This window comes from Strix aluco, chromosome 31 (genome assembly GCF_031877795.1).
Source record: "Strix aluco isolate bStrAlu1 chromosome 31, bStrAlu1.hap1, whole genome shotgun sequence".
In the NCBI taxonomy this organism is placed as follows: Eukaryota; Metazoa; Chordata; class Aves; order Strigiformes; family Strigidae; genus Strix; species Strix aluco.
In genome coordinates, this window is record NC_133961.1 from 561427 (window position 1) to 577434 (window position 16008).

At 41.5% G+C, this 16008-nt stretch overlaps 1 protein-coding gene across 2 annotated transcripts in view; it reads right to left on the reverse strand.

The window, feature by feature from the left end:
- Window positions 1-16008, reverse strand: part of PAMR1 (peptidase domain containing associated with muscle regeneration 1) — a 58720-nt gene that overhangs the window by 1476 nt on the left and 41236 nt on the right. The window contains exons 7-11 of one of the 2 annotated variants that reach the window (XM_074809811.1): window positions 10163-10333; window positions 7306-7518; window positions 5453-5519; window positions 3070-3302; window positions 819-1114 (exon numbers count right to left, since the gene is read on the reverse strand). In XM_074809811.1, the coding sequence (XP_074665912.1) occupies window positions 819-1114; window positions 3070-3302; window positions 5453-5519; window positions 7306-7518; window positions 10163-10333 (980 nt within the window). The remainder of the gene's footprint in view (window positions 1-818; window positions 1115-3069; window positions 3303-5452; window positions 5520-7305; window positions 7519-10162; window positions 10334-16008) is intronic. The other variant, XM_074809812.1, reaches the window with a different exon arrangement.

Here is a 16008-nt window from a genome sequence, read left to right on the forward strand (position 1 = left end):
AAAATACTAGCAACCCATTAATTAATGTTGGGGCCAAACCTTTACTGCTAGTTACCTTGATGAAACACTACAAGAGTGGGTAAGATTCCTGTGAGGAAATTTTGTAAAACCTAATACATTTCCTCACAGGAAAAGTCTGAAAAAGCTGAAATTAGAGAAAGAAACTAAAAAGGGAGGGGGTGGGGTGGTGGTGTGTGGAAATAATCAAATTAATTATGATTACTTGGATAAAACCCATTAATTAACTCACACACACACCCACTCCAGAAAGAGACACACAGAGCCAGAATTGCTGTATTTCTTCTCATTTTGACTCCAACCTTTCTAGTTCTACTTGAAAAAACCAAACCACTCTGGTGAGCCTCAGGTGCTATTTTTGGAGCTGGAGTCAGACCTAAACTTCTTTTGAGTTTAGAGCCGTACAGCCTTGGGGCTGAGATGTGAAATGCGCTCGTGGCGTCAAACCAGGAGCACAAGTGTTTCCCTCATAAATTATGCTAATCACTTTTGACAGTAGCTGGCATCTCTTCTACTTTTTTTCTGGCAATACCATTCAAGACATTATGGCCCATGGAACATGAGTTTTCTCAGTGATCTGTTAGGAGGTGAACATACAAGTTGGACAGTGTCAGGGGAATTTAATGAATCACAGCATATGCCCTCCTTGTGCCATGACAGTTCTGCCAGTTGAGTCTCTAGATAGCCATTTCCAAGAACAGTGTGTAAAACAATATATTGCTCAATTCTCCCCATACAAGACAGATGTGATCAGCATCTGTCTGTGCTCGTAATTTTCCACTCCCAGCAGCCTTACTCACCCGCAGGTTCTGGATGGTCTTTTCATCCCTGTCATCGTCTCTGTAGAACTTCCCCAGAACCACCTTGAGCTCTGCTGTCTTGAGCACGATGGTCTTGCCCAGGTCAGTGACGCAGTGAGCTGCCACCACCACAGTGCGCTCGTTCACCAGGGCCCCGCTGCAGATAAGGATCCAGGCCCCTTTCCGGAGACTGTTCTCCTTCACCCCGTTGGCCGTTCGGTAGATTGCTGCTTGCCAGGGCCACCTGGTAGAGGTCACCGTCTTCTGAAGGGTGATGTTTTCTGCTTTTCCACAGACTGGGGAAACATGAACCAAGAATGAGGTAACGCCTTTTCCCCACCAGACAATCCGAATGTAACTCTTGATTTCTGCTTAGGATGTGCCAAAAGAAACCAAACTGCAACGGAGTGCTGGTTTCAGCTAGGGTAGAGTTAATTCTCTTCCCCGCAGCTCGTATGGGGCTGTGTTTTGGGTTTGTGCTGGAAACAGCGCTGATACCAGAGGGCTGGTTTCGTTACTGCGGAGCCGTGCTTACACAGAGCCAAGGCCTGTCCTGCTCCTCACCCCACCCCACCAGGAGCTGGGAGGGGACACAGCCGGGACAGCTGACCCCGACTGACCCCAGGGGGGTCCCAGCCCATATGGCGTCATGCTCAGCACATAGAGCTGGGGGAGAAGGAGGAAGAGGGGGATGTTGGGAGCGATGGCGTTTGTCTTCCCAAGTCACCGTTAGGTGTGATGGAGCCCGGCTGTGCTGGGGATGGCTGAGCACCTGCCTGCCCCTGGCAAGGGCTGAATGGATTCCTTGGGTTGCTTTGCCTGCCTGCACAGCTTTAGCTTTACCTATTAAACTGTCTTTATCTCAACCCACGAGCTTTCTCACTTTCACCCTTCCGACTCACTCCCCCATTACACTGGGGGGTGGTGGACAAGCAGCTGTGTGGGGCTTAGTTGCTGGCTGGGGTTAAACCATGACAAATAGTTAACATGAAGAACAGCTTTCTAATTAACCTCTTTCTCCAACCTGCAAAATTACAATATACAAGTATTTTATATAGCTTTTTAAAAAAATCTTTCGATTTTTCCATTATTATCTGAAATCCTGGCTGAAGTAGGAATGTGGATTTAGCACCTGAGCAGGTGAATTTTCATGACAACCTTATCAAGCTGCACTATAATGAAATGACTGCATAAAGCAATGGAAAGAATACCCCTGATTCCTGCTTATAGTAAAACACCATAAAACCAGCATTGCACTAAAACTCACCCTAGGCTGTCACAGAGTAATTGTGAGGTCCTCTCCTAGAACTGACCTTAGCACAGATGAGTTCATGCCGATGCGAACAGACTTGTCTTGCAACAACAACCTTGAAATCAACAGCCATCCCGGGGAAAAGCAGCAGCTCTGCCCTGTTCTAGGAATATCTCACCCGAGCTCAGACCTGGGGTAGAATCTCCTGTACTAGGAAAGGTTTACTTCAGTTGAAAGAGTTACATCATGTGGTCACATTTTTTAGTCTCCCTTGGGGCATTTTTTTGTCCTGGGATGTAGCTTCTGCACACCCACAGTGAAGAGGACTGAATGCAATACTTTTCAACACCCGAGATGATCGCAAAGCAAAACCACAAACAAGAACTCTAAAAATTTGCTTGATGTTAGGATCTACTTTTCACAGCTTGCCTGATGTCAGTAGTGGGTTGTACCAAATCTTGTGATGTTCCTACCCTGACTTACTCTGTGCACTAGCTCTGGATAAGATTTTATCTGGACCTACAGTTTGCAATATGAACGCTTCCTTAGCAGGGTATGTTAAAGGAAGAGGCTTTTTAAAATGCAGACTCTCCATTCTGTTGTTTGAACTTCGATGTTTTTGTCAGCTGTGTGCCAAAATACAGTTGAAAGAAAAATCGCATTTGCAGTAAATACTACAGGAAAGCATGAAGTGATAGTAGGAAAACAGTTTCAAATCAGGAGAGAAACTCACTGCACCTTTTGCTCAATAAAAGAGTAAATAATAAAATTGATGGCAAATTACAGTGCTGAAAGCTTGATCCCTCTACCATCAGCTGCACAGTTTCTACTGGTGGATAAAAAGAGTCATGTATCCTCCAAGCTTTATTGCTCCTGTCTCCCAGCTGGAAGCACAGGCAGCCTACACCGCTGGGACTCCCTAATTATCTAAGATGAATACACATCCTGTTCCCCCATCCACGCAGAGATGTGTGCATTTTTTTTCTCTTGGAGACTCACTTGGAATACACACAGGGGCTCTCCCACTCCATTTTCCTGTCTTGAGACAAGTCCTCCTGCTGCTCCCCAGGCGGTGGTAGAAAGGAGAAATGCACTCGTACTGAAGCTGAGTGTGCAGATGCTGGTACCCTGGGGGCAGGTCTCCAAATGGCAGTGCCGGCTTCTTGGTTGGATAGATTTCAAGCTTTTGCTTGCTGAATGCAGATGAGTAAAGCTGATGCAAAGGTGTTTCCCTGTTTCAAGGCACAAAGAACAAGAGGTAATACTAATAACAATAATATTATAAAAGCAATCGTTATCATAGCTTTATCACCAGCTGTGTTAAGTATCATTTAAAAGCATCTGAAGCTTGCTTGTGAAAGAATAAGGCAAAAATATCATTCCAACATAGTTTAGCAGTACTCCCGTTTACATCCCAGCTATTTTATTTACATATATATACACGTACACATATATACATACACACATGTTTATAAATTTTCTATTTGTGTCTCTTTTTTTTTTCATTTTACAGTTTCTGGATTGCAACCAGTTGCCTCTGACTGCGGAACAGTTTTGCCATTCACAAAAGGACTGAGATACCATGTTTTTAAGTAAAGAAATTACACTGGAAGTTGGTATTGCCGTAATTTATTCTCACTAGAGAGGCACATCTTTTCTCTAGTGAACATTTTAATAGGCAGTATTAGGAATCGATTCAGATTAAACCATGTTGATAAAGTTGCTTGATTTAGCAATTAACAGAGATAATTGCCTCACCACAGAGATTTCATAATTGCAATAATCACTAAGCTTCCATTTAGAAATTGTACTGATTAGCTGAAACACGGCACATAATTAAAAAAATAAATATATGCACCAGCCTAGATATGGACCATAAGCTTGACTACAGTCATACTTAAATCTTCATCACTTAGAACGTGTCCCTTGCTCTAATGCTTAAAAGCACATATCTGCAGAAAAAACTGTTTACGTCTGGAAAACTCAGCAGGAAATTAATTTCCCTTGAGATTTCTGGTACTGCCTGCATCCAGAAAAGCCATAAGAATGTTTTTTCCTGTGGTAATTCCATTTTTGGTCACAGAGAGACACAGACTGTCTCCATCATATAGAATCTGTGAGGCGATACATAACAGCACTCAAGGAAAGTAAAGTTATTAAGAACAAGAGCAATGGCAAGTTTCTCGTATTTTGGAAGAAGGATGAGAGCTGCTGTGGTCATGCTTAGACTTCCAGGGTCCCATTCCCTACTGACATGTGACCATGCAATATTGTGTAATCCACACTTTGCCTCACTATTAATCTGTGAAATGGAGATCCTACTTCAAGGGATAAAAACAGTCCATGAACACGAGATGCCACCATGATGCTATGGAGGTGGGGGCATGTATGCGCTTTCAGACAGCTGGTGTTAATATCGGAAACGTTTAGCATAAAAGAACCTGTGTTCAAAACTGAATTGAGAAATTTAAGCAAGAAAAATCTCCTGATGGCTACTAAAGCCTCCTGATGGCTTCTCAGAGCCATCTCTACAATCATACATCACACAGGTGGAGAGTGGGAGAGCATTTGGGAAGTACATGCTTGCCTTGTTCCTAAAGTCTTCTCTAGGCATCTGCTACTGGCCATTGCCAGAGACAGGATATGGCTTGAGCTGGACCTTTATTCTGACCTGGTATGGCTGTTCTCAAGACCAAAGATGAGGACAGTTCTTGCACTGCATCTAAAAATAAATGAATCATGCACTGCAAAAAAAAAAGCCTGAAATGAGAAATTACTACTTGGGACAAAAATGAATCTGAACATTGCAACATAACTAATTCAGATTGGGCTTATTTCAAGAAATCAGCAGAAGGGTAAGCCCAGACAGGGTCCAATCTTTCACTGCTTCCTCCCCTCCTACTCTACTTCCTCCTCTCTCCCATGCCCACCCCAAACCCAACTTTATGTCAGTTGTGCTACATTGCTTTGGATGGTGAAACTTAATGGGAGCAGATTACATTACCCCTTTCTCTCCTTGCACTCTCCCCTCTCATTTCTTTACTAAGACAGCACATGTTCATATTTTCAGACACATCATTAGCCCCAAGGAACTGTTCTCAGACTGTTCTCAAGGCCAGTCACAAGCTTGCAAGCCTAATTCTGGCATCGTCTAGTAGTTTGCACATTTCTAAGTGTGCATTTCTTCCTGGCTGCCTCCAGCAGCTTGTAAACCTGTGCTTAATCAGACCTCCCCTCCCAGCAGCTCTCATTGCTCAGTTACCATCAGTGGAGTTGTAGGAATGGCTGCTCAGGCAGGCTAAACACACAGGGTGGAAAGGAGAGGAGGGGAAAAACAATCACATTTTTTCTTTAAACTGTAGTTGAGATATTGCATTCTCACCTTGACTGAACCTGCATTGGAAGCACTTTCTGTCTCACCAGGTCAGAGATCTTTGGCTCTCTGCAGGCTAGAAAAAATATAATGTTGCACAGTACTTTTCCACATTCACAGCTCAAGTGTTATGGTTCAAACACATTCCCACTCTTTCCTCTCACTAGCTATAGTGGACTGGATTAAGAAAAGAGGCAGTAAGTTACGTGCATGAAAATAAAGATAGGCCCTAAAACCTAAAGCCTTGGAAAAATACTTCCCCACAGATCACCAGTTCTATCCCATTTACAATGATGGAAGCAACTGAGTGTCTTCTGCAGTGGCACTTCCAGCCATGGAGGAAGATTTGTTCATCAGTGTGTCTGAATGCCAGATTTACGCCACTACAGCTGATGGAATTATATAAAAATTACTTAATTTCCATCTGTGTAGCCACACACAGCTAATGCCAGTGACTTGGCATACAGAGAAAGGCTGCAGGATGTTACAGAATTCTAAGAGTCTGTTTGCTTATGCACCCATTGGAAGGAGCTGGAGACTCTGATTCAGAGGGATACCTCAGAGTTACCTGAATATGCACAAAATAACAGAAGGGAGATCCAGGACTTCTAATTTTGCGTATCCCATTTATTTACTTTAAGAGCAGGATAAAATATTCAGGTTTATCAGTTCAAATAACTCTGCCAGGATCTCCTTCCCGTTGCACACAGTAGAAGAAAAGGAATCTTGCGGGATGGATTTTATCTGTATGCCTGAGCACTTGTGTTCTGTGGGATTTGACAATATCTAGCTCTTTGTGATTGCTGTGTATGTGAACCTTTACGTCACTATCAAAGTTAACATCAATAAAGATGCTTTCCACAAATTATTATCATCAATAAAGATGCTTTCCACAGATTATTATATGCTTCAGGGAGAAAGTATTTCCATCTAAAAGAACAGAATAAAGAAAATTTTTCACAATGAGAACAATCAGCCACTGGAATAAACTCCCCAGGGAAGTGGTGGATTCCCCAACATTGGACACTTCTGAGATTCGGGTGGACAGGGTGCTGGGCCACCTTGTCTAGGCCGTGCTTTTGCCAAGAAAGGTTGGACCAGATGATCCTGGAGGTCCCTTCCAACCTGGTGTTCTATGAGTCTATGAAATTCCCCAGGGGACAGACATATTTCCTTATATTATCATTACTTCGGTTTAAAAAAAAAACCAAACACACATTACAATATGTGTCAAACAAATGCTTTGGGAAAATGAATTTGGCAGTTTCCCAGCCCAAACTCATTCATCCATTCAGGGTTTCAGACACGCTTAGAGTAGCTCCAGGTCAACGGCATAATTCCCTTCCTAGCAAAGTATTTAAAGATGTGTTTTGACGAATACAGATAGTTTAAGCATGTCCTCAAGTGGTTTTCTAAACCAAACCTTCAAGGCTGCAATCTACAGGCTTGGCCTTTTACACTCATAACTGGTCCCATTGACTTAAAAGGATTGTGAGAGGAGAGCTGGGCCCTATGACAGCAACTCTGATGAGTCAATTATTTCCTTCTATTCCAATTCCCTCCTGATCTTCTTTGATTTTGATCATACGCAGGTTTGATCCTAGAGTTAGGGTAATAATGGTCTCAGGGAACATTCTTTTCCATGTTTAAAGATGGAAACATCTTCTGGAATCGCTGGCATCTTCTCTGGCTGAGTTTAGCAACCAGTAGAGCTGGCAAACTACTAATGTCAGCATCAGGTCTCAGTCAGACAATTGATTCTTAGCAAAAATGATTGTTTGGCAAATGTAACTTATATAAAACAAACTCCAGTAAAACCATAGCAACTTTTGTGAGTTGTGGTAAAAAAGATTGTAAACTACCTTTTATGCAGATTGGCTGTTTCCCTGACCATTCTCCATCGTCTTGGCAGGTCCTCTGTTCATTCCCACTAAGAACATACGAGTTGTTACAAAAGAAAGCAATGACTGTGCCAATTTTTGCATAGCGTCCATTCAAGAGCCCAGTGTCTTCTACTACTCTTCTGTAGCCATTGAGTGGGCCACCAGGATCTGAGCAGTTTTTTTCATCTAGAACTAATGATAGGGGAAAAAAATAGTAACCATTTTATCAGGTTCATAGCATTATTTTCACCCATCACATTGCTTGGCATTTCATTCAAATGTTGCTACACAATCTACACTTTATTAAAGATGCCTCTTCAAGACCCAGCTGGGATTTCTGTCTTCAAAAAGATCAAATATTAAAGAAGAAATTCTAATATGCAGATGTCTGTTTACAATACACACTTTAGTCTTCACTGAAACAGTAAGATTCTCAAATTGTTAAAAAGATCTTAAAATGTAGCTGATAACCCTGCAAGAGAACCTTGACTTTACATGACGTTAATGTCCCATTGACATTAACAGGGCTACTTCAAGAGCAGAAAAGGATGCACTTAAACTATTTGCAGGAAACAGGCAATGGGCATTCTTTTCCCTGTTCTCTACTTTCTATACTTCACTGGACTTGGACAATAAAACTAGACGACTTAATTTTACTTTTATGTTTGGCTGCATACTTGTTTTTTAGTACTGAAGGAGAGATCTCAATAATCCAGGGAAATATGAGAACTGAAAGAGAACATATATATATACATTTACTGATACTAAAACTTTAATATGGAAAGCTTACTCATGCTAGGTTTTGCCTATAAAACCTCTTTTACTTCCTCCTTCCCAATATTTTCGCCTTCTTTTTATTTGTTATTGTGTTTTTTTCTCTCCATAAACTTAAATTTTTGGCCTAAATCTGAATGACAGTATTCTCTATGTGATGCTAATAAATGCTTTTCCCTGTATTTTTCACTCCTCTGCTCTATTTAGCAGCTGAAAAGGTACTTTTCTTTTTCTTTTGGATTTCATCTCAGATTTCTTGTCAGGGTGACAGTATCATGCAATTCTGTTTAATTTGTCTGTCTGATGTCTCGTTGCATGATAACCATGAACATCTAGTGTAGACAGCTAGTGTTGGTGCTGCTCTGCTTAAGGAGGGCTGAGAAGACTGAGACAGATCAATAGACCAGAAGTGACCTCTTCATGCCATTGCTTCAGACTCAGCTGCCTGCTGACACTCACTTCACAAAAGCACCAACATATAACAAAGCACCTCAACGTTTACTTCAATCCCTGTGAAATCAGCACAGTAACAGTGCACAGGTATGGCCCTGTCCTGTTCCCTGTGTCCTGATGTCACCAGACAGAGCCCAGCTCAGCAAAGCATGTAAGCACATAGCTTTGTCCTAACAGTACAGATTCAATGAAGAGCTCTTAACAGTGAGTATATAATTGAAGCTGAGCATGTATTTCAGCGCTTTCTTTAACAACGTTGAATTTTAGCATATGCTGAAGGTTCTATATGTACTTAGATATTTTTCCACGAGTCATATTCAGTAAACAAAGAGGATGTCTGAACTTCCTCTCAACCAGGACAAAGGGAGAAGCAGAGCTCTGTCTCCTTTTAATTTGGCTCCATTTTTCTTCTCTGTACCTCACAGGCTCTCTCACTTGTGAAGGGCAAGTGACCGATAACTTGACAGCAGCTAAAGACTACAGGGGATCACCCACAGTATAATGCAAGTTGCTTTCTGCACTGAGATCTAGCCTAGAGGCATCATCTGATGAGCAAAGTACATGTTTCCGAATGTACCTAAACTTGACCACGTAAGTCAATGAAGGCCTTCTTGTGTTTCATCCTACGCCTATCAGTAACTTGAACAGTAAATCTCTTCTTCCCTAAACTCAGAGTTATGACTTTTTTGATGGATTAAAAACAAAGAGAAAACATCTGGGAAGGAGAGATCCAAGTTACATCACCTAGCACCTCAGTACAGTCAAGTCTAGAGACAGGTATTTCAATAGATCTTTAGCCAGGGACATCGTGCAGCAGGGAGCTGAGCACCATCCTGACATCACCTTTACTGCAACTGGAGATGTTCTCTCTAGAATGCCTACTGCTTGCTCTTTCAGACAAACTTATATACAGCTGTTTCACAACACTCCCCCCCAACTTTGCCACAACACACGTGTAAAAGCGCTTTTCCAATTGATACAAATTATTCTGAAATATGGAAATAAAATTGTGCAATACAAAACAACTAAAGAAAAATTAAAAGTCTCTTTGGATGAGAACAAGGGCCTTGGAATTTCACAGCTGAATCAATGTGAATGGTAAGCAGGCCAGCTTGCACAGCCAGAATGAATGGAAGTTTCTCTTTCATCAGTTTTTTGCTAGGATGGGAATTCTGTTGAAATGAGTTTAGTCTTCACGCAGTAAACCCCTAATCAACCCCACAGAGTGCACCAGGCTTCTGCACAGAAGGTATCAGAGGTACATAGTAATGGAAGTAGCTACTCATTGTCGCACAATGTCCCTCACTTGGTTTTGGTCCTAGACATTTTCAGTCTGTGTGTAAGAAGGGTATGTGCCTAAAGTCTTTAAGGAAATTATTTTTCAGTCGTTTGATGTTTCAGTCAGACCTTTGCATGAGCAAGTCTTGCAGGCTTGGGCTCCAGCAGAGTAAAATAAGAATCCCTACTGCTTCTTAAAGACAGGAAGACAGAACAACACCACGTTAAGCCACGGATCTACCAAATTTCAAGTGACACCTGGATATTCTAGTTTCACATGAATACAACGGCTGAAACATTTGATAAAAATCAAAACTTAAAGTGACCTTACCACATTCAGGATGATGTCTTGACCAAATCCCATCAAGCTGACAGTAGGCAACACGGCTGCCTTTTAAGCTGTAACCTGCGTTGCACTTGAAGTAAACCTGGGCCCCGTATTTAAAGTCATCTCCTTCCACAATACCATGAGCGGGAGCACCTGGAGTCCTACACATCACCACTGACAGTTCAGATATTTCAAAAAAATCCACTTTATTACAAAAACAGGACTGTGTTAGGTTGATTCTTTATTCAGAACATTGAAAAACCAATTAAAATGGGCACAGGAGTCAAAATTACAAGACAGGTATATGCCAACCTTTAGGAAGTTCTTTAGACATCAGTTCTACACACACTTACATATACGCCACTTTTCAAAACATATCTTGATCCATTCAGGTCAATGGGATTACTCACAAGTGTGAAGTGATCATTTGTATCATCAGGGATCATTTGCTCAAAACATTAGTACTCGAAGCACTTTTCACATTAACAGGGGTTTTGACTGAACTACCATGGTTGGTCAAGAAAAAAATTAGATCCTTAAAAGCCTTATATTGAAATTCTTTCAAATTCTTCTTTCCATTTTTATATAGTTTTTCAGATAACCTCACTGAAATATTAAAGCATCATTATTTGTGTAGATCAAACATTCTCACAGTGACATTAAAAAAGAATCTTGACATTTACCAAACTGTGATATCTACCCTTTCCACAGGGTTTGCTCTGTTGGGAAAATCCTTACAGACAATGGTCTATTTAACTACTGCAAGCAGTAAATATTAGATTAAACATCATAAGCAAGATTTCTTTCTCCAAGACCATCAAACCAGCCATGCTAAATCAGAACAAAGGTCCATCCAGCACAGAAACGTGTCTTCAAGGGCAGTAAACAGTAGGTTTGATGGAAGGAATATAAAAACAGAGCAAGCATATAGAATACTTTCCTGGCATATTCTGGCAGCATTCAGCAATCTGAGGCTTGAGGACTACCTGAACTACGATGGTATTTTTGGTATAACATACCCTGGTGATTTTTTTTAAACATTAATTTGTCTGAGATTTTCCAAACTCAACTACGTACTTGGTGTCCACAATATCCTGTGGCAACGAGTTCTACAGACTAAGTGTTATGTGAAAAATACACTGCCTTCTTTGGTTTGGTTTCTAGCCTGCCACCTGATAATTTCATTTGATGCTCTACTTTCTCCATTATGAGAGACAGAGAATGTCCATGCCCTATTCAACTTCTCCAAGTCACTTTTTAAGACCAATTTTCTGTATGTAGAAATTATATGTATGTATTTCTGTATGTAGAAATTACAACAAAGTGGGAAACACAGGTTTTAGTATCTAGACAGTTACCCATCTCTCTGTGTGTCTCTGGCCGTGCCTGGCCATTCAGTGTGGAAAACTGCATCATAGGAAAGGATTCAGTGCAAAATTTAGATACGCATATCATTTTTTTAAATGGGACCTGCGGTGCTCCACTGAAGATAGATGAATGCTAAAGAGATCATCCCTACTTTATGTGTTTAGAATTTGACTTTTTCTGTTTTACCTCATAGCTAGTTGCTTACTAACCTACAGCCAAATTTTGATCCTTACATTTCCAGAGAAAAAGCTTTTCTAAGGACTCAGCCGTTTAGTCCTTACACAGAACACACACGAATGCATCTATTTATATGGATTGTGGACCATCCAATTATTCACATAAGGAAAAGATACTTGAGTAACAGTCCTAAAGCAGCAGCATTTGCGAGAACAAGGCTCCACAGAAATTCCCCTCAATTTACAGATTGCTACATCAAACGATTTGCAGACTACTACAATGAGTTGGCAGAATCATTTGTGCACTAGTAAGCACAAATCTTGGAAAGAAAAACTGTCTACCATTTAAGCATTAGAGAAGGGCCCAGACTCACTGCTCCAAATCAAAGCACATCCAGTTAGGGGAGCTCAACATTTCCTCTTGGCTGCAAGTGTTCTGCATCAGTGTCATTGTTAGCAAAAGAATAATGATAAAAATTCAACAAAATTCATTCCTAGCCCTTGACGTTTCTCATGTGACATATAGGCACACATACATATACATGCATATATAGGTGCATATGTGTATACACAAGCACATACATAAATGAAAGGGAAATAATGGGAGCACAGGCTTTCTAGGTGCTTTAAATTCTCAGAACACTTGTCTTCCCAGTCATGAACTTTGTATTCCCAGTCACTCCCTCCGTATCTTTCTCTGAACAGCAATTAATTTCACTACATTTATATTTCTCTCTTTCAATGTAAAGTCACACTCAGCTTGTCAAATGAGAAAAGATGATGATTAGAAACATCTGTGCACCACTCGGAGTTCTCCTTTTTATCATAAATACAGGTTTTCTGTTTCTCTTGTGGTCCAGTTCAGCTCTGCAGAACAAATGTTTTGGTGCTTTTGTGTTCTAGGTCCACCCTGGAAAAAATGTCACCAAACTACACTTACTTTTTTTTCCATGAACTGTAAGTATCTGTTCTTGTTCAGTCTCCTAAGTGATTACAATAGCCTGTTTCTAGTCCTTTTGATTTGCTCTGGTTGCCAGACTTCCTTTAGATTCCCTGTGCCAGTGTGACCCAGCTGGAACAGCTCTGGCTTTATTTATGATGTAAACTCAGTGTTTCATGCATAGATTAATTTAGTGACGGAACTATGGCCCAGAGTAGAGGATATGGAGGCAGAAGGTCATGAGATCTAATCATAGCTACAAAACTGTGGCCATGGGTAAGTTGCTTCATCTGCTGTTTCTAATAGATGGGAGCACCCCTTTCCTCACAGGGATGTTATAAGCATTAGCTCATACCCACTTGTGTCACAGAGCCACCGTGGGGGTTCTCTGATGGCAAAACAGCTCAGTATTATTGATAGACGTGCCCCTTTTGCTACCCATGTCTTTATCTACTGGTTGTCTGTTCTCTTGTAACACAGGATCTTCCCTCGTGGTCTGTCTTGTTCTTCCAACTTTGCCACTGGAGGCACAGCCATGCGTTTTATTTTTTCTTTGGATCATTTTCTAAGTTCATTCTTTCTCTCTACAAACTAAATGTGGTTTTGAATCTTGAGATGTTCCCTGCACCTCAGTACCACAGCTGAGCTCTCTGTTTTCAGCTATATTATCTAGCCTGAAAGTCACATACAGATACTCCAGTACCTGCCTCTGCTGCTTTGGTTTGAGCTCTGTGGCTTTTTTCCCTCTTCAGATCGACTTGCTTTTTATCCCTTTCACCAAATATGTTTCAGGCAGCTCTTCTGCATCTTTTCCCTTCACTTGTGAACACTTCAGGCAAGGGAGCTTTGAACAGTTATTGTGAAGGGAATCCTAGCCCCTGTGTGCTTCACCCAATTCTCTCTGATGTTTTTGTGGAGAGCTTCCCATCAAGAGTGTGAATTTGACTGGTTCTTACATCTTTCAGAATGTGCAATATATTCCACTGAATTTTAGGACAGCTTCCTTTGAGATATTTTATTGAAGTCTTTCAACATTATCTCCTGGTGTAAGACTATATCCAACTCTCCAACAGACATTTATTAGAAGTCAAAAAGAAAGGAAAAGAACATTCTGTAATTGTCATTCATACCTAGCTCTGCCCTTACCCTCTGGATACACACAGAACCCATAAAATCCAACCACCTGAGCTCTTCAGTTTCTAAGCTCTCTGAGATATTTGATATGATTCCAGATTCCCTTGCCTAGGCAGGATGGGCCTGATCCTACCATCTACTGAGTGTTTCTGAAAATCAGTCCTCCTTCTCTGTGTGGTCCAGCTTCCACAGTCATGCAGGCTGGATCCGCCCCACAGCTCTCGCCCACCCACAGCCCTCCTCATCCCACCTTGTACCCACCCCCAGCTCTACCTGAGCCTGGTCTAGCCTGACTACTACGGCAGAGGCAGGGCTCTGAGCCATTTGGACAGCACCTCCTTGGGAAGCAGGTGGTGGGCTGGCCATGGCACTCCATGGGCTGGAACTGTTCCTAGGCCACTAGTTAGACTGCTCTGCTCCACATGAAATAAATGATTCCTACTGCCTTGTGACTCTAGCTTCCTACCTTCAAGGTGTCTTAGACATATGTCATTGGTGCTGTGTTTGGCTATAGCATTACTCGTCTATAGCAAAATGTGAGAGGAAAGGAGTAGGAAAATCTTATCACCATGTTCCAGTATTTAAAGGGTGGCTACAGAGAAGATGGACACTGCCTTTTTACAAGGAGTCATATGGAAAAATGAGGGGTAATGGGTACAAGTTACTCCTGGGGAGATTCCAGTTGTACACAAGAGGAAAATTATTCACAGTGAGAACAATCAGCCACTGGAATAATCTCCCCAGGGAAGTGGTGGATTCCCCAACATTGGACACTTCTGAGATTCGGGTGGACAGGGTGCTGGGCCACCTTGTCTAGACTGTGCTTTTGCCAAGAAAGGTTGGACCAGATGATCCTTGAGGTCCCTTCCAACATGGTATTCTATGTTTCTATGATCTCTCTTGATAACCCATGGAAGGACCTTCTCATTGACACAGCAATGGTTAAAGAAAGAACTGGCATCCATAGGTCTTATCCGACTGAAAGGCCTTATCAACAATTCCCTATCATTAGTGCAATGCCCTCTGAATAGCAGTCACTGCCCAGCCTTTCACAAGATTAATACCTTACCTTTTCTCTCAGTGCACTTTGCAAGGCAGACCGAGGAAGAAGCAAAGACAAGGTAGAGAGCTTCAGACAGAATTATCTACGAAATGTTCCATGAAGTCATCAATACTCACCCCAAATAGGTTTGAGACAACCCTGCCAAAATGGAACTAAGAGCATCAGGATTTCAGGTTGCAGGACTTGGTCTCTGCACCTTTCTCTCCACAAACAGAAGACCAAAGCCCCAGGAACCCAGAAAATGGACTAGGTGGCTGCAAAAGTCTACTGTGAGATGGTAATGGACAGACAAATATGAAAGACATTCATTCAAGGTCTGCCAAAAGCAGTCTGTGCAACCCATGAGGGTCAGGCTGATCCCACTCTTCATGCCATGGTGTCATGACACCTATAAAGATTCTGGTGAATTTACATCTAGAAAACAATCAGAAACCTGGAGAGATTTCAGGGAAAGGTGAAACTAACATTCAGGAAATATAATCTTGAGACTGACTAAGAGCTAAGAATGGTCCTGGTGATGCAAAAGCTAAAAACTACAATAATCTAAAACCTAAAACCAGAAAGGATACTGTAAAATGTTTAAAGGAGAACAGAGGTATATACAGGCAGGATAAAATTAAGCACAGGAGAATTATTACTCAAGAAAAACTCTATAAAAGTCTCCTTGACAAATGTTTGAAAGGCGTAGCAGGTTGTAAGTGGAAATGATATGTGTCTCATCATTTGAAAGCTGAAACTCCAGCTAAGAAAAAAAACTGGAACAGACTTTGGAGAGAACAGGGCGGCACTCGCAGGCCCATTATGAGCTGAGAGAATTTTTTGGTTTTAATTTCTCCATATTTTGCTACACATTGTTATTCCTGGGAAGTTTCACAATTAATCTATACAGGCATATAGGTAATCCTTGTAACTTTAGGGTTTGAGACAAGTGTTGGCCTGATACAGCTCTGTACAGTTTATAAGCAGGAGGAAGGTAGAAGACAAGGTGGCTACAGGCATCTCTGGCAGAAATGTTCAGTTGTGACAGCCCAGCCCAGTTGTCAGAGAGAGAATAAAAACCAGACCTGCCTCAAATATCTACAGAACAAACTCACAGATCCTGATAAAACTTACTCCCCTTGCCTCTTTCTTTGGTGTCTTGGAAAAAACAAAACAGTATTTCTGTCCC